The sequence below is a fragment of the Oncorhynchus kisutch genome, unplaced genomic scaffold (genome assembly GCF_002021735.2).
Source record: "Oncorhynchus kisutch isolate 150728-3 unplaced genomic scaffold, Okis_V2 scaffold503, whole genome shotgun sequence".
NCBI classification, from domain to species: domain Eukaryota; kingdom Metazoa; phylum Chordata; class Actinopteri; order Salmoniformes; family Salmonidae; genus Oncorhynchus; species Oncorhynchus kisutch.
In genome coordinates, this window is record NW_022262448.1 from 96,969 (window position 1) to 121,074 (window position 24,106).

At 42.4% G+C, this 24,106-nt stretch overlaps 1 protein-coding gene and 1 non-coding gene across 2 annotated transcripts; both read left to right on the forward strand.

The window, feature by feature from the left end:
- On the forward strand, nucleotides 1-6,790 carry LOC116360823 (zinc finger protein OZF-like). Its single transcript, XM_031815707.1, has 2 exons — nucleotides 1-616; nucleotides 4,928-6,790. The coding sequence occupies exons 1-2, from the start codon at nucleotides 238-240 to the stop codon at nucleotides 5,983-5,985; spliced, it is 1,437 nt and encodes a 478-aa protein (XP_031671567.1). The 5' UTR covers nucleotides 1-237; the 3' UTR covers nucleotides 5,986-6,790.
- A 1,455-nt stretch (nucleotides 6,791-8,245) lies between these two features.
- Nucleotides 8,246-8,339, forward strand: trnai-uau (transfer RNA isoleucine (anticodon UAU)). Its single transcript has 2 exons — nucleotides 8,246-8,283; nucleotides 8,304-8,339. It is a non-coding gene; the product is annotated as a tRNA-Ile (tRNA).
- Nucleotides 8,340-24,106: the final 15,767 nt, after the last annotated feature.

Consider the following 24,106-nt stretch of genomic DNA (forward strand, 5'->3'; position numbering starts at 1 on the left):
ACGCTTCTTTCAACAGCAGCAACAGTTAGTCAGACACCTCGGTAGCTTGATAGACAAAATAGACGAACCAATAAAGCTCTTTAGACGCTTTAGTGTTTATTAGCCACTGGGTTTTAAACACACTTCTGTCGTCTAGTTAGTTATCCGCTTTAATGTCATATTTGCGGTGTTGTTGTTATTATTCAACTAGCGGGCTGGTTCAGTTAACATTAGCCTAGCTAGCTAACATCTCCGACCATGAGTTCACTAAGCTACTCTCCTCCTGCTAAAGAAGAGGAGGTCTGCTGGACGGAGGAAGAGGGTCTCGTCAAAGAGGAGGAGGAAGAAGAAGCTGTTACAGTAAAACGAGAAGTAGAGAGTGAAGCTGTTATAGTGAAAGAAGAGAAAGACGTTTCAGTGAAAGAAGAAGAAGACGCGTTCAGAGTGAAAGAGGAGGAGGATGCCATTTTTGGAGTAAAAGAGGAGGGGGAGATGACTGTTACATCGAAAAGGGAGGAGGAGGAAACTGGATATCTGGGCCCCGTTTCCCAAAGCTCCCTTAAGGCATCTAGGCATGGTTCTAAAGATGAAGTTAGCCGTGAAATGCATTTGGGAAACCGGGGCCTGATAAACACTAGTAAGTACTGTCTTAAAAACAGAGGCATAAACTCTGCAGTTGAACTGATGTGTGGTTTTAAAAGGGAAATCTGTAGTTGCTTTTAAATTATTTATTTCTAGCCATTGATTCTTGAAGATTATAAACTGTGTGGTTCCCGCCCCGAATGCTGATTGGCTGACAGCCATGGTATATCAGACCGTATACCACGAGTATAACAACTTTTTACTGTTCTAATTACGTTGGTAACCAGTTTATATAGATAAGGCACGTCAAGGGTTTGTGGTGTATGTAAACCAACACAGTGGTGGAATTACAGCTTTGTTATTGGTTGAACTGCAGATTGGTTGAAACAATGTAAATGTAAACCAACACTGTGTAGCCTCAAAACGTGGTTAAAACTAGAATGTTGATCTCGTGGATGGAATTTTAGAGTAGTTACATTTCTCCAGCCACATCCATCTTCTTATTACCTAAACAGTGGTGGAATGTGGAATTACATCATCGCATCATTGTTACATCATAAACGTTTATAAGTGGCGGAATGACACTTTATTGTTTGAGCTGCAGATTGGTTGGTTGATTGTGGCTTTTTTTTTTGTTTTTTTTGGCAGAGTGACATCTTTGTTATTGAACTTCTACAGGAAAAACTGTCCCAAAGTCTGGACAGTTGCTGCATCCCAGAGATAAAAATGTAGTGTACTTTTGTTTGATAACATCGTTTTTTATATCCAGTGTTTTGCATTAATTCCAGACTCTTTCAACTTGCAACAAAACAATTTATGAAATCTAAATCGGCAAAACGTTGTTTAACCCGGTCAAGTTTGGTTCCTGTGCAAATCCCCCAGACACTCTAGAAGACAACCAAGACACTTGTTTCCTCATTCTACATTACATATTGGCTATGCAACACGTCAATTATACCACGAAGGTCAACCACCATTACTCACCAATGAGACGAGCGGTGTTCACTTGATTGACAGTGTCTTGGTCCAATGACCACCAACGGAAACAGGACACACGGTAGTTTACATTGGTTCGTTCTCTTATACAAACTTTTCAACGAGACGAGCGGTGTTCACTTGATTGACAGTGTCTTGGTCCAATGACCACCAACGGAAACTTGATTGACAGTGTCTTGGTCCAATGACCACCAACGGAAACTTGATTGACAGTGCGGTTATTAGTTCTGAATATTTTTTTATATATTTTTTGCGGTTGTCATAGTCAACTGTTGTTTTTGTTTTGATTATTACTTGAAACAGTCGCTAAGGTAATATCTTGTATATTTGGTAATATCTTGTATATTTGGTAATATCTTGTATATTTGGTAATATCTTGTATATTTGGCTGTGATATTTGGTAATATCTTGTATATTTGGTAATATCTTGTATATTTGGTAATATTGTTGAACTGATGTGTGGTTGTTAAAAGGGAACTCTGCAGTTGTTGAACTGATGTGTGGTTGTTAAAAGGGAACTCTGCAGTTGTTGAACTGATGTGTGGTTGTTAAAAGGGAACTCTGCAGTTGTTGAACTGATGTGTGGTTGTTAAAAGGGAACTCTGCAGTTGTTGAACTGATGTGTGGTTGTTAAAAGGGAAATCTGCAGTTGTTGAACTGATGTGTGGTTGTTAAAAGGGAACTCTGCAGTTGTTGAACTGATGTGTGGTTGTTAAAAGGGAACTCTGCAGTTGTTGAACTGATGTGTGGTTGTTAAAAGGGAACTCTGCAGTTGTTGAACTGATGTGTGGTTGTTAAAAGGGAACTCTGCAGTTGTTGAACTGATGTGTGGTTGTTAAAAGGGAACTCTGCAGTTGTTGAACTGATGTGTGGTTGTTAAAAGGGAACTCTGCAGTTGTTGAACTGATGTGTGGTTGTTAAAAGGGAACTCTGCAGTTGTTGAACTGATGTGTGGTTGTTAAAAGGGAACTCTGCAGTTGTTGAACTGATGTGTGGTTGTTAAAAGGGAACTCTGCAGTTGTTGAACTGATGTGTGGTTGTTAAAAGGGAACTCTGCAGTTGTTGAACTGATGTGTGGTTGTTAAAAGGGAACTCTGCAGTTGTTGAACTGATGTGTGGTTGTTAAAAGGGAAATCTGCAGTTGTTGAACTGATGTGTGGTTGTTAAAAGGGAACTCTGCAGTTGTTGAACTGATGTGTGGTTGTTAAAAGGGAACTCTGCAGTTGTTGAACTGATGTGTGGTTGTTAAAAGGGAAATCTGCAGTTGTTGAACTGATGTGTGGTTGTTAAAAGGGAACTCTGCAGTTGTTGAACTGATGTGTGGTTGTTAAAAGGGAAATCTGCAGTTGTTGAACTGATGTGTGGTTGTTAAAAGGGAACTCTGCAGTTGTTGAACTGATGTGTGGTTGTTAAAAGGGAACTCTGCAGTTGTTGAACTGATGTGTGGTTGTTAAAAGGGAAATCTGCAGTTATTTTTTAAATTATTTTTATTAGCTTGAATGCTAACACTCATTGATAGGCTGGTTGCAAAGCCAAAGAGCATTTTTACTGGTTGAAGTATTTTTTTTAAAGGTATAAATCACATTTTATTTGTCACATACACATGGTTAGCAGATGTTAATACGAGTGTAGCGAAATGCTTGTGCTTCTAGTTCCGACAAAGCGGTTGATTTGTGACAATGACACAAACATTATATTTTGCAGGACATTATAACGAGCCTTACGATTATAATCCCAAAGTTAAATGCTCTCATAAGCAACCTGGAAATGGAGGCTAATTTTGCAGCCTACGATCTTGAGCTGATAATGTGTAGTAACATTCAGAATACATTAAAACTCAAATCTTTGCTCACCATTTTTGCTCCTGGCAGATATACTACATCCATAACTAGTGGTTTCCTCATTACCAGATATACTACATCCATAACTAGTGGTTTCCTCATTAGCAGATATACTACATCCATAACTAGTGGTTTCCTCATTAGCAGATATACTACATCCATAACTAGTGGTTTCCTCATTAGCAGATATACTACATCCATAACTAGTGGTTTCCTCATTAGCAGATATACTACATCCATAACTAGTGGTTTCCTCATTAGCAGATATACTACATCCATAACTAGTGGTTTCCTCATTACCAGATATACTACATCCATAACTAGCTGTTTCCTCATTACCAGATATACTACATCCATAACTAGTGGTTTCCTCATTACCAGATATACTACATCCATAACTAGTGGTTTCCTCATTACCAGATATACTACATCCATAACTAGTGGTTTCCTCATTACCAGATATACTACATCCATAACTAGTGGTTTCCTCATTACCAGGTATACTACATCCATAACTAGTGGTTTCCTCATTAGCAGATATACTACATCCATAACTAGTGGTTTCCTCATTACCAGATATACTACATCCATAACTAGTGGTTTCCTCATTACCAGATATACTACATCCATAACTAGTGGTTTCCTCATTACCAGATATACTACATCCATAACTAGCTGTTTCCTCATTACCAGATATACTACATCCATAACTAGTGGTTTCCTCATTACCAGATATACTACATCCATAACTAGTGGTTTCCTCATTACCAGATATACTACATCCATAACTAGTGGTTTCCTCATTACCAGATATACTACATCCATAACTAGTGGTTTCCTCATTACCAGATATACTACATCCATAACTAGTGGTTTCCTCATTACCAGATATACTACATCCATAACTAGTGGTTTCCTCATTAGCATGTGCAGCCAATGTGATTTATATGATATTTATTTTCATCAGGATATTTTCAACCGGTGTTCAACTTTTTTTTGTGAATTTTACCCCAATTTCGTTGTATCCAATTGTTAGTAGCTACTATCTTGTCTCATCGCTACAACGGGCTCGGGAGAGACGAAGGTTGAAAGTCATGCGTCCTCCGATACACAACCCAACCAATCCGCACAGCTTCATAACACAGCGCACATCCAACCCGGAAGCCAGCCGCACCAATGTGTCGGGGGAAACACCGTGCACCTGGCAACCTTGGTTAGCGTGCACTGTGCCCGGCCCGCCACAGGAGTCGCTGGTGCGCGATGAGACAAGGATATCCCTACCGGCCTAACCCGGACGACGCTAGGCCAATTGTGCATCGCCCCATGTCCCGGTCACGGCCAGCTGCGACAAATATGGCTATTTTTGATCACTTGACAATAGTCAATTAAGTTTGTAAAAACATTTAAACATTCATTACAGACATCAATTGTTGTACAACAGCCTGGGCATCACCTTTTAGCTGAAAGATACAGTGGATTCCTGCTGTTGTGGGCCTTTAACCATCTGTCTGACTTTGTTGTTCACACAGGAGAAGGATGTGACTATCGTGGATCCTCTGGGGAGCCTCAACAACAGCATGATGCTGAAGAGACAGAGAAGAGTCTCTCCACATCAGAACACCTCAATAAACACCCGCAGAGACCCACAGGGAAGAAACCTCACCGCTGCTCTGACTGTGGGAAGAGATTCCCCTCTTCAGCTGGCCTTAAAAGACATCTGAGAATCCACACGGGAGAGAAACCTAATAGCTGTGATCAATGTGGGAAGAGTTTTAGTGTTACAAGCAGCCTGAAAGCACACCAGAGAACACACACAGGAGAGAAACCTTACAGCTGTTATCAGTGTGGGAAAAGTTTTACTTCATCTAGCCACCTGACCATACACCAGAGAACACACACAGGAGAGAAGCCTTATAGCTGTGATCAATGTGGGAAGAGTTTTACTACATCTAGCTGTCTGACTATACACCAGAGAACACACACAGGAGAGAAACCGTATCACTGCTCTCACTGTGGAAAGAGTTTTGTTATCTCAGGAAATTTAACATCACACCAGAGAACACACACAGGAGAGAAGCCTTATAGCTGTAATCAATGTGGGAAGAATTTTTCTCACTCAGGCAACCTGATAGCACACCTGAGAATACACACTGGAGATAAACCTCATTGCTGCTCTGACTGTGGGCAGAGATTCATCTTTTTAGCAGATCTTAAAATACATCAGAGAATCCATACAGGAGAAAAACCTTACCACTGCTCTGACTGTGGAAAGAGTTTTGTTTCATCAAAACATTTAAAATCACACCAGAAAACACACACAGGAGAGAAGCCTTATAGCTGTGATCAATGTGGGAAGAGTTTTAGTGTTACAAGCAGCCTGAAAACACATCAGAGGGGACACACAGGAGAGAAACCTTATAGCTGTGATCAATGTGGGAAGAGATTTGTTACATCTAGCAGTCTGACTATGCACCAGAGAATACACACTGGAGAGAAACCTCATAGCTGTAGTCAATGTGACATGAGATACTCTGATAAAAGATCTCTGATTAAACACCAGAAAATACATGAAGGAGTTGTTTCATGATATCAATGAAATGATGTCACAATGTAGAATGTTTTAACATTGTAGTAGGAGTGTTCTAATGATGTCACAATGTAGAATGTTTTAACATTGTAGTAGGAGTGTTCTAATGATGTCACAATGTAGAATGTTTTAACATTGTAGTAGGAGTGTTCTAATGATGTCACAATGTAGAATGTTTTAACATTGTAGTAGGGGTATTTTAACGATGTTCTGTTGATTTAAGTGTCATGTGGATATGAGCCTCATCAGGGGAAAAAAATCCAGGCTCTGTATTGAAAGAGTATTATTTAACCAAAGAAGTGTTGCGTTACACTTACCTCGTTGGCAACCCACTTGAATTAAAATGCATCACTTCAAAATGTAGCTAGCTGTTGTCTACAAATTGTCCTCTAACCAGTGATGTACACATTATTCCCAGATTCCGTGTGGTGTTTGAGCTGTTAGTTTAATTTTGGAGACATATAATTGAAACCCTCCAAAATGTAGCTGACTGTCTTCTGCAGGTTGTCCTCTAACCAGTGAGGCAAAAGATATCTCCCATTTTCAGGTGTTTTGTTTAGTTGTGTCAGTTTCAACAGCACGTACAACCTGATTTCCCCCCTAATCGATATCAGTGATTTATTACTACTTGTCAAAACAACAGTGTTTCTGGTGCTTGTGCAGTGATTGTGATTGTTTTAAAAAATACAAGTAATATGTGTGGCAGATGTCTGTGTACATTTTATGTTTAGGTTTTCAATATATCTCAAACTGTTTCTGCATATTTGGTGATTGATATGGACACATTAAAACTGTTTTGACATTGGGGCTATCCCATCTAGCAAAATGACTTTGAAAACAAGACTATGCCAACATCCAATCTACCTTCAGTTTTGGGATAGTATAATAAATTGGTCTATAATACATTTTATAAACAAATCTACATCTAATTTACATCTAATCTACATCACTCCAGTATTTCTTTACTACATCCAAGTGCTAATTGTCTTTATTCCGCTACTGAAGAAGCATGTCTCAAATCACCTCCTATTTCAAACATTCAGCATGACAACAGACATAGCCCTGTCTTCATAGTTGTTTATAGTTTATTATCATAGTTTTGTCATAGCTTCTAATTATCGTTTCTAATCACAGATTGAATATAAATATAGGTGGCCTTGGTTACTAATCATACTTTCTAATCAATAAGCGGGTCAAGTAGACCCTAAGAGGGCAGAAGCTATTGTTTACAAACAGTATGAATAAAAAACATTGTTTCATTGTATAAATAGGCTTCATTTTTTTTTAAACATACATGTAAATGCCTAGAATTAATACCTATCATTGTTAAATAATATATATCTATATACACACATCACCTTGAATATTCAGCTCAAAAAAGTTCCATGAGGAAGGAAGGATTCCCCGATTATCGTTTTTATCTGTCCTGGGACTGCTGCCTGGTGTTTGGAGTTCGGGTAAGGCCATGAGGAAGGAAGAATTCCCCATCCTGTCCTGGGACTGCTGCCTGGTGTTTGGAGTTCGGGTAAGGCCGTCAGTAACGTAGAATAGCAACTGTTTCATCTGCTCTTCCGAAGTCGTTCAGAGTGCACACTTTTCATTTTTTAACGATCTAAATATTCTTGGGTATGCGGTTATTTGGACTTACGCCGAAAATTGTGTGATGGTGAAGGGCTACGTAACGGAAGGTTTGCTTCTGAGAATCCCCGTCTTACAGTCGCTTCCCCAATCACTTATGTCCAGTAGCCTTCAGAAATATCCATTAGGAGGGATTCACAGACTATCTTTTTATCTGTCCTGGCCACTATATATTCGGGGCTGTTGGCCTGTGCTAAAGCTGTGCTAACATAGTGTTAAAGTATGCTCCACTAGACTCGCTCCGCGTTCTGTCCCTAACTAGAGAATGTACGGAATGAGTTTACAGGGCCGTGGCGGCATTTTATCGGGAGATATCATGTATGCAACACCCTGTATATTTGGTTTAGAGAACAAAGGCAGTGAATTCAAACAACAGGAGGGGATGTCGAGACATTCTGTCTACAACCGGGTGTGGGGGCATCGGGCGCTGATTAGAAATATCAATGTTTAACTCCGGGGGTTCGGCAGATATCTGGACATGCTGTATGCATGATAGTGCAAACCTTGGTTTCAAACGATCTTCTACAGAGATAAAGTGCTCTGAGTGCGTATGCCTGGGCAATGTTATAATTCAAAACATTTTACACCCCACACACACAAACATTGGTAATCAGTGTATCAGGCTCCTGTGGCGCAATCGGTTAGCGCGTGGTACTTATACAGCAGTATGCAGCGAAGCAATGCCGAGGTTGTGAGTTCGAGCCTCACCAGGAACATGCACTTTTCTTGAACCCTCTGCCTGTCTATTTATTGTCCAGAAAAGGAGTATTTCTCAATCCATTTAGGAGGACATTTCATAAGTATGTCATTGAGATAACAGGTCAGAGTGCAGGCACAGCTAAATTCATTTTATTTCATTCCAACATTTTTAGTACAAACTTTTTAAAGACATGTTAGAATGAATTACCAAATTTGATTCATATTTAAACATGCATCACATAGCCTGGTTCCTCTCTGAACATTGAACATCTTGGCCATGTTCTGTTATAATCTCCACCCGGCACAGCCAGAAGAGGACTGGCCACCCCACATAGCCTGGTTCCTCTCTGAACATTGAACATCTTGGCCATGTTCTGTTATAATCTCCACCCGGCACAGCCAGAAGAGGACTGGCCACCCCACATAGCCTGGTTCCTCTCTGAACATTGAACATCTTGGCCATGTTCTGTTATAATCTCCACCCGGCACAGCCAGAAGAGGACTGGCCACCCCACATAGCCTGGTTCCTCTCTGAACATTGAACATCTTGGCCATGTTCTGTTATAATCTCCACCCGGCACAGCCAGAAGAGGACTGGCCACCCCACATAGCCTGGTTCCTCTCTGAACATTGAACATCTTGACCATGTTCTGTTATAATCTCCACCCGGCACAGCCAGAAGAGGACTGGCCACCCCACATAGCCTGGTTCCTCTCTGAACATTGAACATCTTGGCCATGTTCTGTTATAATCTCCACCCGGCACAGCCAGAAGAGGACTGGCCACCCCACATAGCCTGGTTCCTCTCTGAACATTGAACATCTTGGCCATGTTCTGTTATAATCTCCACCCGGCACAGCCAGAAGAGGACTGGCCACCCCACATAGCCTGGTTCCTCTCTGAACATTGAACATCTTGGCCATGTTCTGTTATAATCTCCACCCGGCACAGCCAGAAGAGGACTGGCCACCCCACATAGCCTGGTTCCTCTCTGAACATTGAACATCTTGGCCATGTTCTGTTATAATCTCCACCCGGCACAGCCAGAAGAGGACTGGCCACCCCACATAGCCTGGTTCCTCTCTGAACATTGAACATCTTGGCCATGTTCTGTTATAATCTCCACCCGGCACAGCCAGAAGAGGACTGGCCACCCCACATAGCCTGGTTCCTCTCTGAACATTGAACATCTTGGCCATGTTCTGTTATAATCTCCACCCGGCACAGCCAGAAGAGGACTGGCCACCCCACATAGCCTGGTTCCTCTCTGAACATTGAACATCTTGGCCATGTTCTGTTATAATCTCCACCCGGCACAGCCAGAAGAGGACTGGCCACCCCACATAGCCTGGTTCCTCTCTGAACATTGAACATCTTGGCCATGTTCTGTTATAATCTCCACCCGGCACAGCCAGAAGAGGACTGGCCACCCCACATAGCCTGGTTCCTCTCTGAACATTGAACATCTTGGCCATGTTCTGTTATAATCTCCACCCGGCACAGCCAGAAGAGGACTGGCCACCCCACATAGCCTGGTTCCTCTCTGAACATTGAACATCTTGGCCATGTTCTGTTATAATCTCCACCCGGCACAGCCAGAAGAGGACTGGCCACCCCACATAGCCTGGTTCCTCTCTGAACATTGAACATCTTGGCCATGTTCTGTTATAATCTCCACCCGGCACAGCCAGAAGAGGACTGGCCACCCCACATAGCCTGGTTCCTCTCTGAACATTGAACATCTTGGCCATGTTCTGTTATAATCTCCACCCGGCACAGCCAGAAGAGGACTGGCCACCCCACATAGCCTGGTTCCTCTCTGAACATTGAACATCTTGGCCATGTTCTGTTATAATCTCCACCCGGCACAGCCAGAAGAGGACTGGCCACCCCACATAGCCTGGTTCCTCTCTGAACATTGAACATCTTGGCCATGTTCTGTTATAATCTCCACCCGGCACAGCCAGAAGAGGACTGGCCACCCCACATAGCCTGGTTCCTCTCTGAACATTGAACATCTTGGCCATGTTCTGTTATAATCTCCACCCGGCACAGCCAGAAGAGGACTGGCCACCCCACATAGCCTGGTTCCTCTCTGAACATTGAACATCTTGACCATGTTCTGTTATAATCTCCACCCGGCACAGCCAGAAGAGGACTGGCCACCCCACATAGCCTGGTTCCTCTCTGAACATTGAACATCTTGGCCATGTTCTGTTATAATCTCCACCCGGCACAGCCAGAAGAGGACTGGCCACCCCACATAGCCTGGTTCCTCTCTGAACATTGAACATCTTGGCCATGTTCTGTTATAATCTCCACCCGGCACAGCCAGAAGAGGACTGGCCACCCCACATAGCCTGGTTCCTCTCTGAACATTGAACATCTTGGCCATGTTCTGTTATAATCTCCACCCGGCACAGCCAGAAGAGGACTGGCCACCCCACATAGCCTGGTTCCTCTCTGAACATTGAACATCTTGACCATGTTCTGTTATAATCTCCACCCGGCACAGCCAGAAGAGGACTGGCCACCCCACATAGCCTGGTTCCTCTCTGAACATTGAACATCTTGGCCATGTTCTGTTATAATCTCCACCCGGCACAGCCAGAAGAGGACTGGCCACCCCACATAGCCTGGTTCCTCTCTGAACATTGAACATCTTGGCCATGTTCTGTTATAATCTCCACCCGGCACAGCCAGAAGAGGACTGGCCACCCCACATAGCCTGGTTCCTCTCTGAACATTGAACATCTTGGCCATGTTCTGTTATAATCTCCACCCGGCACAGCCAGAAGAGGACTGGCCACCCCACATAGCCTGGTTCCTCTCTGAACATTGAACATCTTGGCCATGTTCTGTTATAATCTCCACCCGGCACAGCCAGAAGAGGACTGGCCACCCCACATAGCCTGGTTCCTCTCTGAACATTGAACATCTTGGCCATGTTCTGTTATAATCTCCACCCGGCACAGCCAGAAGAGGACTGGCCACCCCACATAGCCTGGTTCCTCTCTGAACATTGAACATCTTGGCCATGTTCTGTTATAATCTCCACCCGGCACAGCCAGAAGAGGACTGGCCACCCCACATAGCCTGGTTCCTCTCTAGGTTTCTTCCTAGGTTTTGGCCTTTCTAGGGAGTTTTTCCTAGCCACCGTGCTTCTACACCTGCATTGCTTGCTGTTTGGGGTTTTAGGCTGGGTTTCTGTACAGCACTTTGAGATATCAGCTGATGTACGAAGGGCTAGATAAATACATTTGATTTTTAATTACCAAATGTGACTAATATTTAAACATGCATCACGAGTGTTTTATGTAAAAGCACTGGAGGCCTACAGTTGTACATCATTACAAACTTTAATAACCAGTCATGTTTATAACATAACATTGGAGGCCTACAGTTGTACATCATTACAAACTTTAATAACCAGTCATGTTTATAACATAACATTGGAGGCCTACAGTTGTACATCATTACAAACTTTAATAACCAGTCATGTTTATAACATAACATTGGAGGCCTACAGTTGTACATCATTACATCCTTTAATAACCAGTCATGTTTATAACATAACATTGGAGGCCTACAGTTGTACATCATTACAAACTTTAATAACCAGTCATGTTTATAACATAACATTGGAGGCCTACAGTTGTACATCATTACAAACTTTAATAACCAGTCATGTTTATAACATAACATTGGAGGCCTACAGTTGTACATCATTACAAACTTTAATAACCAGTCATGTTTATAACATAACATTGGAGGCCTACAGTTGTACATCATTACAAACTTTAATAACCAGTCATGTTTATAACATAACATTGGAGGCCTACAGTTGTACATCATTACATCCTTTAATAACCAGTCATGTTTATAACATAACATTGTAGGAAAGACTATAAAATAATACATGTTTTTTTTTTGAAAGACATTTCTCTGCGACAGACCCTGGGAAAAGACAGCTTCCCCGTTCGTTAAATGGTGAGATACATTTTTAAAAACATTGATTTAATTCTAAAATATTTAGTACATTTTAACACACGTTATAATTCAACATGAAACCCTATTTGTTACAGATAAAGGGGCTGTTTAGCCCTGAACATTATCCGTTTCCAATTCACCATCACAAAGACACCTGCTCCATCAAAGCTCTGTAAGTTTTCCCTCCATGGGTAGATCATCCGTCCAGCATGTAAATCCTGGGTATGCCCACAGCATTCATTAATAAGATGGGTAGAACACTGTTTAGCCATAAGGAAAGGCCTTTCGTAAAAGAGGTTGTCATGATTGACTGTGACACATATTTAACACGTATTGCATGTTACAGAATACTACTGTTGTACATTGAATATCCCCTAGCAGAGGGAACTCAACAGTGTGTTAGGCAGTGTGTTAGGCAGTGTGTTAGGCAGTGTGTTAGTCAGTGTGTTAGGCAGTGTGTTAGGCAGTGTGTTAGGCAGTGTGTTAGGCAGTGTGTTAGGCAGTGTGTTAGGCAGTGTGTTAGGCAGTGTGTTAGGCAGTGTGTTAGTCAGTGTGTTAGGCAGTGTGTTAGGCAGTGTGTTAGGCAGTGTGTTAGGCAGTGTGTTAGGCAGTGTGTTAGTCAGTGTGTTAGGCAGTGTGTTAGGCAGTGTGTTAGTCAGTGTGTTAGGCAGTGTGTTAGGCAGTGTGTTAGGCAGTGTGTTAGGCAGTGTGTTAGTCAGTGTGTTAGGCAGTGTGTTAGGCAGTGTGTTAGTCAGTGTGTTAGGCAGTGTGTTAGGCAGTGTGTTAGGCAGTGTGTTAGGCAGTGTGTTAGGCAGTGTGTTAGGCAGTGTGTTAGGCAGTGTGTTAGGCAGTGTGTTAGGCAGTGTGTTAGGCAGTGTGTTAGGCAGTGTGTTAGGCAGTGTGTTAGGCAGTGTGTTAGGCAGTGTGTTAGGCAGTGTGTTAGGCAGTGTGTTAGGCAGTGTGTTAGGCAGTGTGTTAGGCAGTGTGTTAGGCAGTGTGTTAGGCAGTGTGTTAGGCAGTGTGTTAGACAGTGTGTTAGGCAGTGTGTTAGGCAGTGTGTTAGGCAGTGTGTTAGGCAGTGTGTTAGGCAGTGTGTTAGGCAGTGTGTTAGGCAGTGTGTTAGTCAGTGTGTTAGGCAGTGTGTTAGGCAGTGTGTTAGGCAGTGTGTTAGGCAGTGTGTTAGGCAGTGTGTTAGGCAGTGTGTTAGGCAGTGTGTTAGGCAGTGTGTTAGGCAGTGTGTTAGGCAGTGTGTTAGGCAGTGTGTTAGGCAGTGTGTTAGTCTGAGAAACATTATTTAGATGGCTGTTTTATTGTTGTTGAAAACTGGAAATGGACACAAGGCCAAGGGACCTTGTTTCTAACACACACACACACACACACACACACACACACACACACACACACACACACACACACACACACACACACACACACACACACACACACACACACACACACTCCTGCTTCATAGATAGCAACCATAAGGACAATAAAACTGGGGGTGTGGGGCCATACTCTTTCAAAAGTTCAAACACAGAACCAGCTAGCTAACATAGCATCCCTTTGTTATTGCCAAGTGTTTGATTAGGCTAAACTAGATAGCTGCATTTGCTAGCTAAGTAAGTGAAACTGAAAGTGGAAAATAAATGACGAAATATCTCTCTCTCGCTTCTCCTTCATTTTGGAATGAAATAATTTGTTCAAAACTGTTCAACTATTGTATTTTTCTCTCTTTTAGTCAACTACTCACCACATGTTATGCACTGCAGTGCTAGCTAGCTGTAGCTTATGCTTTCAGTACTAGATACATTATCTGATCCTTTCATTGGTTGGACATCATGTCAGTTCATGCTGCAAGAGCTCTGATAGGTTGGAGGATGTCCTCCGGAAGTTGTCATAATAACTGTGTAAGTCTATGGAAGCCTTGAGAACCATAAACCTCCTAGGTTTTGTATTGAAGTCAATGTACCCAGGAGAGGACGCAAAATAGTATGTTTTAATCAATTATTTGGTTACATGATTGTATTTAGTATAGTTTTATCTAAAAAGGATAACTTTTGAGATGTTTTACCATTTTTATTTTTAATAAAATAACTTGAGGACAATGGCTCCTTTGAGGAGCCTCCACTGCACCCAAAGGACATCCAGCCAACTTGACACAATTGTGGGAAGCATTGGAGTCAACATGGGCAAGCATTCCTGTGGAAAGCTTTCGACACCTTGTAGAGTCCATTCCCCGACGAACTGAGAATGTTCAGAAGGAGAAAGGGGAGGGTCCAACTCCATATTAGGAAGGTGTTCCAAATGTTTGGTATAATCGGTGTATAACAACCGAACTGACATCATATTCATTAAGTACCACCGCATATGTTCAATTGATCGGATTACCAGAATATAGTTCATTTCCCCCCACCTTCTGATGTTCCCAGAATCTCTATGTTAACCAAGGGGTTTTCTAATGTCACATCAGTAGGGTAGAGAGAGGAAAAAGGGGGGAAGAGGTATTTATGACTGTCATAAACCTACCCCCCAGGCCAACGTCATGACACCTACATATCAATTCATACACACAAACTATATAGGTCAAATAGGGGAGAGGGGTTGTGCCGCGAGGTGTTGCTTGATCTGTTTTTTGAAACCAGGTTTGCTGTTTATTTGAGCAATATGAGATGGAAGGAAGTTCCATGCAATAAGGGCCCTATATAATACTGTACGCTTTCTTGAATTTGTTCTGGAATCTTGGGGACTGTGAAAAGACCCCCGGTGGCATGTCTGGTGGGATAAGTGTGTGTGTCAGAGATGTGTGTAATTTGACTTGTAAGAACTTTGATGATATCTGTACATTACAGGAACACCTGTGATGACAAAAGTACAATGATTCATGTTTTGCTTTAGCTTGAGATTAAGAATCAGTGGTAGACACCTTGCAAGTGCATGAAAAGGTCAACTGTACAAAGTCAGATGTCTGTGTGTTGAAACTATATTTTAGGTAACAGATGGATAAAGGGAACTAAGAGTTCCTGTTGATACTATGTTCCAGTCTTACTTCCAGTCTTACATGATAGCAATAAGGGGAAGAGTCATTGGGAAACTAACTGCCAATAACGCAATAAGCTGAACCCCGCCTAGCAGAGACATCTTTGTATTAGCAACTCTTAATTATGAGCTTATATGGTATTAAAGTTAAGGGACATCCCTCTGGGCGGGGTGATCCTCAGTAGGGGATAAAAAGGGAAAACACCATCTTTTGAACTGAGTGTCTTGCTTGCAAATTGCTGTAAGTGTAAACTCCGGGTTGCAGTCCTTATTATACAAACTAACCTCTGATCAAATACGTTTTCCTGTGGTCTCTTCTGTGCACATGGGGCAGAATTCCCTTACAGACTATGCAAACAATTTGGGATTTTCAACACATTCATGTTTCTTATAAAAATAATAAGTGATGCAGTCATTCTCTCCTCAACTCTTAGCCAAGAGTGACTGGCAGCATAGTATTTATATCAGCCCTCTGATTACAATGAAGAGCAAAACGTGCCTCTCTGTTCTGGGCCAGCTGCAGCTTAACTAGGTCTTTCCTTGCAGCACTGGACAATAATCAAGATTAGACAAAACTAGAGCAGAACTTGCTTTGTGGAGTGTGGTGTTAAAAAAGCAGAGCATCTCTTTATTACGGCCAAACCTCTCCCCATCTTTACAACCATTAAATCTATATGTTTTGACCATGACAGTTTACAATCTAAGGTAATGCCAAGTAATTTAGTCTCCTCAACTTGTTCAACAGCCACACAATTCATTATCAGATCCAGCGGAGGTCTAGCACTTAAGGAATGATTTGTACCAAATTCAATGCTCTTAGTTTTAGAGATGTTCAGGACCAGTTTATTACTGGCCACGCATTGCAAAACAGACTGCAAGTCTTTGTTAAAGGTTTCAGTGGCTTCATTTGCTGTGGATGCTGGTGCTTAAATGGTTTGTTTAATGCCAGTGGTAGGTCATTGGTAAAAATAGAAAAGAGTAGAGGGCCTAGAGAGCTGCCCTGCGGTACATCACACTTTATATGTTTGACATTAGAGAAGCTTCCATTAAAAGCCATAGCACAAACATTCTTAAACAACAGGTTATGGTCAATAATATCAAAGGCTGCACTGAAATCTAACAATAGAGCTCCCACAATCTTGTTGTTTTCAATTTCTCTCAACCAATCATCAGTCATTTGTGTTAGTGCAGTACATGTTGAGTGCCCTTCTCTATAAGCATGCTGAACGTCTGTTGTTAATTTGTTTACAGAGAAATATCATTGTATTTGCAATTTTTTCCAACAGTTTGCTAAGAGCTGGCAGCAAGCTGATAGGTCTGCTGTTAGAACTGTTAGGCCGCTTTACCACTCTTGGGTAGCGAAATTACTTTGGCCTCCCTCCAGGCCTGAGGACAAAGACTTTCTTGTGGCTAGGAGTGGCTATAGAGTCAGATACCATCCTCAGTAGGAGTGGCTATAGAGTCAGCTACCATCCTCAGTAGGAGTGACTATAGAGTCAGCTACCATCCTCAGTAGGAGTGGCTATAGAGTCAGTAGGAGTGGCTATAGAGTCAGCTACCATCCTCAGTAGGAGTGGCTATAGAGTCAGCTACCATCCTCAGTAGGAGTGGCTATAGAGTCAGCTACCATCCTCAGTAGGAGTGGCTATAGAGTCAGCTACCGTCCTCAGTAGGAGTGACTATAGAGTCAGCTACCATCATCAGTAGGAGTGGCTATAGAGTCAGTAGGAGTGGCTATAGAGTCAGCTACCATCCTCAGTAGGAGTGGCTATAGAGTCAGCTACCGTCCTCAGTAGGAGTGGCTATAGAGTCAGCTACCATCCTCAGTAGGAGTGGCTATAGAGTCAGCTACCATCCTCAGTAGGAGTGGCTATAGAGTCAGCTACCATCCTCAGTAGGAGTGGCTATAGAGTCAGCTACTGTCCTCAGTAGGAGTGACTATAGAGTCAGCTACCATCATCAGTAGGAGTGGCTATAGAGTCAGTAGGAGTGGCTATAGAGTCAGCTACCATCCTCAGTAGGAGTGGCTATAGAGTCAGCTACCATCCTCAGTAGGAGTGGCTATAGAGTCAGCTACCATCCTCAGTAGGAGTGGCTATAGAGTCAGCTACTGTCCTCAGTAGGAGTGACTATAGAGTCAGCTACCATCATCAGTAGGAGTGGCTATAGAGTCAGTAGGAGTAGCTATAGAGTCAGATACCATCCTCAGTAGGAGTGGCTATAGAGTCAGCTACCATCCTCAGTAGGAGTGGCTATAGAGTCAGTAGGAGTGGCTATAGAGTCAGATACCATCCTCAGTAGGAGTGGCTATAGAGTCAGCTACCGTCCTCAGTAACTTTCCATCTGTTGTCAATCCCAGGAGGTTTGTCATTATTGATCGATAACCATTTTTCCACCTCTCCCACAACAACTTTACAAAATTCAATAATTGCACTGCTTTACTTTCACTATGTTTTTATTTTTTTAAATCCATCAATATCATTGATCTTGGCTTCATAATAAAGGGTATTATTTTTGTTGAGTTTGGTCGCATCATTTCTCCATTTTGCCAGCTGTGCAGCCAGACTTATTATCCTTTTCCCCCAACTCTTTCAAACATACAGTTTTTAAATTCCTCATCAATCCATGGAGCCTTAACAGTTCTAACAGTCAGTTTCTTAACAGGTACATGTTTATCAATAATTGGAAGAAACAATTTAATATGGTAAAAACAGGTCAACACATTGTCAGTCAACAATATAAGACAACGGGAGCACTGTGTATGTTCTCTGATGAATTTTAAGTCAATGTGATGTGAAATATCAATATGCACGCTAAGAGAAGTCATTTCTCTCTCCTGTGTGGATTCTCTAATGACATTTAAGTGTAATATGTTACGAGTAATATGTTTTCCCTGAGCTTTTGTAAGCCTTCTCCTCTGTGTGCAGTCTCATGTGTTCTTTCATGCTTCCTAAATGGGCAAAAGCTTTGCACCCTGTGAGGAGTGGTTAGGCTTCTCCCCTGTGTGTATTCTCTCATGTTTCTTCAGATCACCTGACCGGCTGAAACACTTGCCACACTGGGAGCAGTGGTAAGGCTTCTCCCCTGTGTGAATTTTCTGATGAGCTTTCAGGTGTCCTTTCAGTTTAAAACTCTTTTCACACTGCGAGCAGTGGTAAGGCTTCTCCCCTGTGTGTGTTCTCTCATGTTGTTTCAGATCCCATAATAAGTTACAACCCTTTCCACATTGGGAACAGTGGTAAAGCTTCTCCCCTGTGTGTAATCTCTCATGTTTTTTCAGATCCCCTGACCAGTTGAAACACTTTCCACACTGGGAGCAGTGGTAAGGCTTCTCCCCCGTGTGTATTCTCTCATGTTGTTTCATGGCCCCTAACTGGTTAAAACACTTGCCACACTGGGAGCACTGGTAAGGCTTCTCCCCTGTGTGTATTATCTCATGAACTTTCAGGTTCCTTAACCTGCTAAAACTCTTTCCACACTGGGAGCAGTGGTAAGGCTTCTCCCCTGTGTGGATTCTCTCGTGAGCTTTCATGTGTCCTTTCTGGTTAAAACTCTTTCCACACTGCGCGCAGTGGTAAGGCTTCTCCCCTGTGTGTGTTCTCTCGTGTTGTTTCAGCTCCCATAAGAGGTTACAACCCTTTCCACATTGGGAACAGTGATAAGGCTTCTGCCCTGTGTGTAATCTCTCATGTCGTTTCAGAGACCCTAACAGGTTAAAACTCTTTCCACACTGGAAGCAGTGGTAAGGCTTCTCCCCTGTGTGTATTCTCTCGTGTTTGTTCAGGGTTCCTTTATGACCAAAACTTTTTCCACACTGGGAGCAGTGGAAAGGCTTCTCCCCTGTGTGTATTCTCTCATGTTGTTTCAGCTCCCATAAGAGGTTACAACCCTTTCCACAGTGGGAACACTGGTGTCGTCTTGCTGGTTTGGACGTCCCTGGCTCTGGTTCCTCTGAGCCTGGTCTTTCTCCTGCCAAAGAGAGAGTGTGTTTTTAAAATAGAGACCCGAATGAAACCTCCACATGATGAAACGGCCTTGCTACGAGGGTAAATCCTAATCAGATCCCTCAATAACCCGAGGCCAGTTTTAACAATCTTGGTGTGATTTTAAAACAAATATTGTAGAGTTTCCTGGTAATTACTGATGTTTACAAGACCTATTTATTCATCCTGTTTTACAAGTCAGAACACGAAACACGAAACAGTTCTAGAACACTCAAGACACAAACGTCGCTGGATTCCAATCTAGCAGGTGGCAAGGCAAGGCCGTCCATCATGCTGGAAAAGGCATTGTTCTTCACCAAACTGTTCCTGGATGGTTGGGAGAAGTTGCTCTCGGAGGATGTGTTGGCACCATTCTTTATTCATGGCTGTGTTCTTAGGCAACATTGTGAGTGAGCCCACTCCCTTGGCTGAGAAGCAACCCCACACATGAATGGTCTCAGGATGCTTTACTGTTGGCATGACACAGGACTGATGGTAGCGCTCACCTTGTCTTCTCAGGACAAGCTTTTATCCAGACTTCCCAAACAATCAGAAAGGGGATCATCAGAGAAAATGACGTTACCCCAGTCCTCAGCAGTCCAATCTCTGTACCTTTTGCAGAATATCAGTCTCCCTGATATTTTTCCTGGAGAGAGGTGGCTTATTTGCTGCCCTTCTTGACACCAGGCCATCCTCCAAAAGTCTTCGCCTCACTGTGCGTGTAGATGCACTCACACCTGCCTGCTGCCATTCCTGAGCAAGCTCTGTACTGGTGGTGCCCCGATTCCGCAGCTGAATCAACTTTAGAAGACGGTCCTGGCGCTTGCTGGACTTTCTTGGGCACCCTGAAGCCTTCTTCACAACAATTGAACCGCTTTCCTTGAAGTCCTTGATGATCCGATAAATTGTTGATTTAGGTGCAATCTTACTGGCAGCAACATCCTTGCCTGTGAAGCCCTTTTTGTGCAAAGAAACTATGATGGCATGTGTTTCCTTGCAGGTAACCATGAGTGACAGTGGAAGAACAATGATTCCGAGCCCCACCCTCCTTTTGAAGCTTCCAGTTTTGGGGTGGGAGATTCAGTTCATTTGCATGGCAAAGAGGGACTTGGCAATTAATTACAATTCATCTGAACACTCTTCATAACATTCTGGAGTATATGCAAATTGCCATCATACAAACTGAGGCAGCAGACTTTGTGAAAATTAATATTTGTGTCTCAACTTTTGCCCAGGACTGATCACACTTCCTTAAACATAAAATAAGTAAATAAGTCATTTTGTGTGGAAGTCCAAAACTTGTTTTTACGTCGCAGATACAAAGCACATCAGTAACATCTCCCCGTTGTTGAAAGGGTTCGACACATTGCTGTTTAATTGGACCAATTTCTTATTTAGACATTCACAGATTTTCAACATTTTGACTATCGCTGATGTCATATTTTGGGTAAAAAAACAAGGTGAAATATTTGGAAAGATGTTCCTAAAACTGATAGTAGCTACAATAAACAAAAATACAAACGCAACATGTAAAGTGTTGGATGTTTCATGAGCTGAAAAAAAGAGATTGCAGAATTGATTGAACATTTATTCTTTGCCAAGATAATCCATCCACCAATCAAGAAGCTGATTGAACAGCTTGATTATTACACAGGTGCACCTTGTGCTGGGGATAATAAAAGGCCACTCTAAAATGTGCAGTTGTGTCACACAACACAATGCCGCAGATTGTCTCAAGTTTTGAGGGAGCGAGCAATTGGCATGCAGGAATATCTACTGGAGCAGTTAACAGAGAATTGAATGTTAAATTCTCTTCCAGAAGCCTCCTCCAAAGTCGTTTTAGAGAATTTGGCAGTACATCCAACTGCCTCACAACCACAGACCATCCTAGGATCAATGGTATATTCTAGAATTCATTCATGACACATAACGACGCCCAGGACCTCCACATCGTCTGAGACCAGCCACCAGAGTTGTATTTCACTTTGTAATGAAGCCCTTTTGTGGGGAAAAACTCATTCTGATTGGCTGGGCCACGCAATGGGTGGGCGTATTCCCTCCATGGCCCACCAATGGCTGCGCCCCTGCCCAGTCATGTAAAGTCCATAGATTAGGGCCTAATGTATTTATTTACTTACAATGACTGACTTATATGAGCTGTAAATCCTTCAAATTGTTGTTTATATTTTGGTTCTGTATACACACAGACATATTAATATTTTCTAGTAAGATTTTTTGTCCGTTGCGTTATGCTACTTCGTGTCAGTTGATGACAATTCTCCTGGATCCGGGATGGGTAGATCCAAGAGGTTTGACCGTTCCACCGGTGCGTGTTCATTAATTGTTTATGGTTCATTGAACAAGCATGGGAAACAGTTTTTAAACCCTTTGCAATGAAGATCTGTGGCGTTATTAGGATTTTTTTAACGAATAATCTTTTAAAGACAGGGTGCTGAAAAACATCCTTTTGTTTTCTGAGTTCATTTTCTATATGCTTTATGTTGACAAGTGTTTTTTATTCTCAGACATAAATAAACAACAATAAACAACAATAAACAACAATAAACAACTCCAGGTGAAAGACAAAGGCCATAGCTGTAATAAAATAACAAATTAACTGGCAAAGCAGCAGAGCGAGGCCCGCATCCAGCAACGTCACGCGTCACGTTTTTGCAGCTGTTTCAGTACAGCACTACAGGGAGAGCAGCTGTTTCAGTACAGCACTACAGGGAGAGAGAGGGGGAGCAGCTGTTTCAGTACAGCACTACAGGGAGAGAGAGGGGGAGAGCAGCTGTTTCAGTACAGCACCACAGGGAGAGAGGGGGAGAGCAGCTGTTTCAGTACAGCACCACAGGGAGAGAGCAGCTGTTTCAGTACAGCACTACAGGGAGAGAGAGGGGGAGCAGCTGTTTCAGTACAGCACTACAGGGAGAGAGAGGGGGAGAGCAGCTGTTTCAGTACAGCACTACAGGGAGAGAGAGGGAGAGCAGCTGTTTCAGTACAGCACTACAGGGAGAGAGGGGGAGAGCAGCTGTTTCAGTACAGCACTACAGGGAGAGAGGGGGAGAGCAGCTGTTTCAGTACAGCACTACAGGGAGAGAGAGGGGTAGCTGCTGTTTCAGTACAGCACTACAGGGAGAGAGAGGGAGAGCAGCTGTTTCAGTACAGCACTACAGGGAGAGAGAGGGGGAGAGCAGCTGTTTCAGTACAGCACTACAGGGGGAGAGGGAAAAATCCACTGGACTAGTTTCAATGTATGAAATCACTTAGGAGTTCCTGGATGTTGGGTAAACTTCCCCTTTAAAGCATCAGACTCCATAGTAATTAAGACTCCATAATGTTTCAACATTAGATGCTACAGTCCTCCTTTAAGACTCCATAATGTTTCATCATTAGATGCTACAGTCCTCCTTTAAGACTCCATAATGTTTCATCATTAGGTGCTACAGTCCTCCTTTAAGACTCCATAATGTTTCATCATTAGATGCTACAGTCCTCCTTTAAGACTCCATAATGGTTCATCATTAGATGCTACAGTCCTCCTTTAAGACTCCATAATGTTTCATCATTAGATGCTACAGTCTTCCTTTCAGACTCCATAATGTTTCATCATTAGATGCTATAGTCCTCCTTCAAGACTCCATCATGTTTAGAATGTGTCTGGAAGCGCTACTATATCTATTCTACTCTCATTCTTTCGGTTTTAATAATATTTAATAATAATAATGTTATAATAGGTAATAACTAACTTTAATAACTAGGGTTATTACCTGCCTGGCGCACCAACAAAATATTTCTTTACCCACCTCTAACAATACCGCTACAGAATTAGCATAGTAGGCCTTGTAACTTAAGGTAATCAGAAATATTTAGGACTAACTTATTCCTTGCCACCCATTCTGAAACTAACTGCAGCTCTATGTTAAGTGTTGCAGTCATTTCAGTCGCTGTAGTAGCTGACGTGTACAGTGTTGAGTCATCCGCATACATAGACTCACTGGCTTTACTCAAATGTCATTGGCATGTTGTTGGTAAAGATTGAAAACAGTAGGTGCCAAACAGCTGCCCTGGGGAATTCCTGATTCTACCTTGATTTTGTTGTACAGGCTTCCATTAAAGAACACTCTCTGTCTTCTGTTAGACAGGTAGTTCTGGGGCGGCAGGTAGCCTAGTGGTTAGAGCGGTAGGCCAGTAACCGAAAGATTTCTGGATCTTATCCCCGAGCTGACATGGTAAAACTCTGTCCTTCTGTCCCTGAACAAGGCAGTCCTAGTCCGTCATTGAAAAAAAGAATTTGTTCTTAAAGTGCTGTGCTTATTGAATGTCCTTCCCTATAAGATGAAAGTATCAATTTGTTTACTGTAAAATAGCATTGTATCTGGACAAACTATTTTTTTCCAAAATTGTAAGGGTTGGTAACAGGCTGATTGGTCGGCTATTTGAGCCAGTAAAGGGAGCTTTACTATTCTTGGGGAGTGGAATGACTTTAGCTTCCCTCCAAGCCTGAGGGAACACACTTTCTAATGGGCTTAAATTGAAGATAATGGAACTGGCAATATCAGTTTTAACAGTTTTTAACAGTCATTTTCTTAATGGGTGCATGCTTATTAGTAACTGGGATAAGCAGTTTCAAATGTGTCAAGGGCAGTGTCTGGTTGCTCCTCATTACACACCACGGACCAACAAATATTATTTACATCAACAACAGGAATCACTACAAAAAAATTGTATGACCTCTTATACACTATATTAGTCCCAGCCTTTGGAACGGTGGT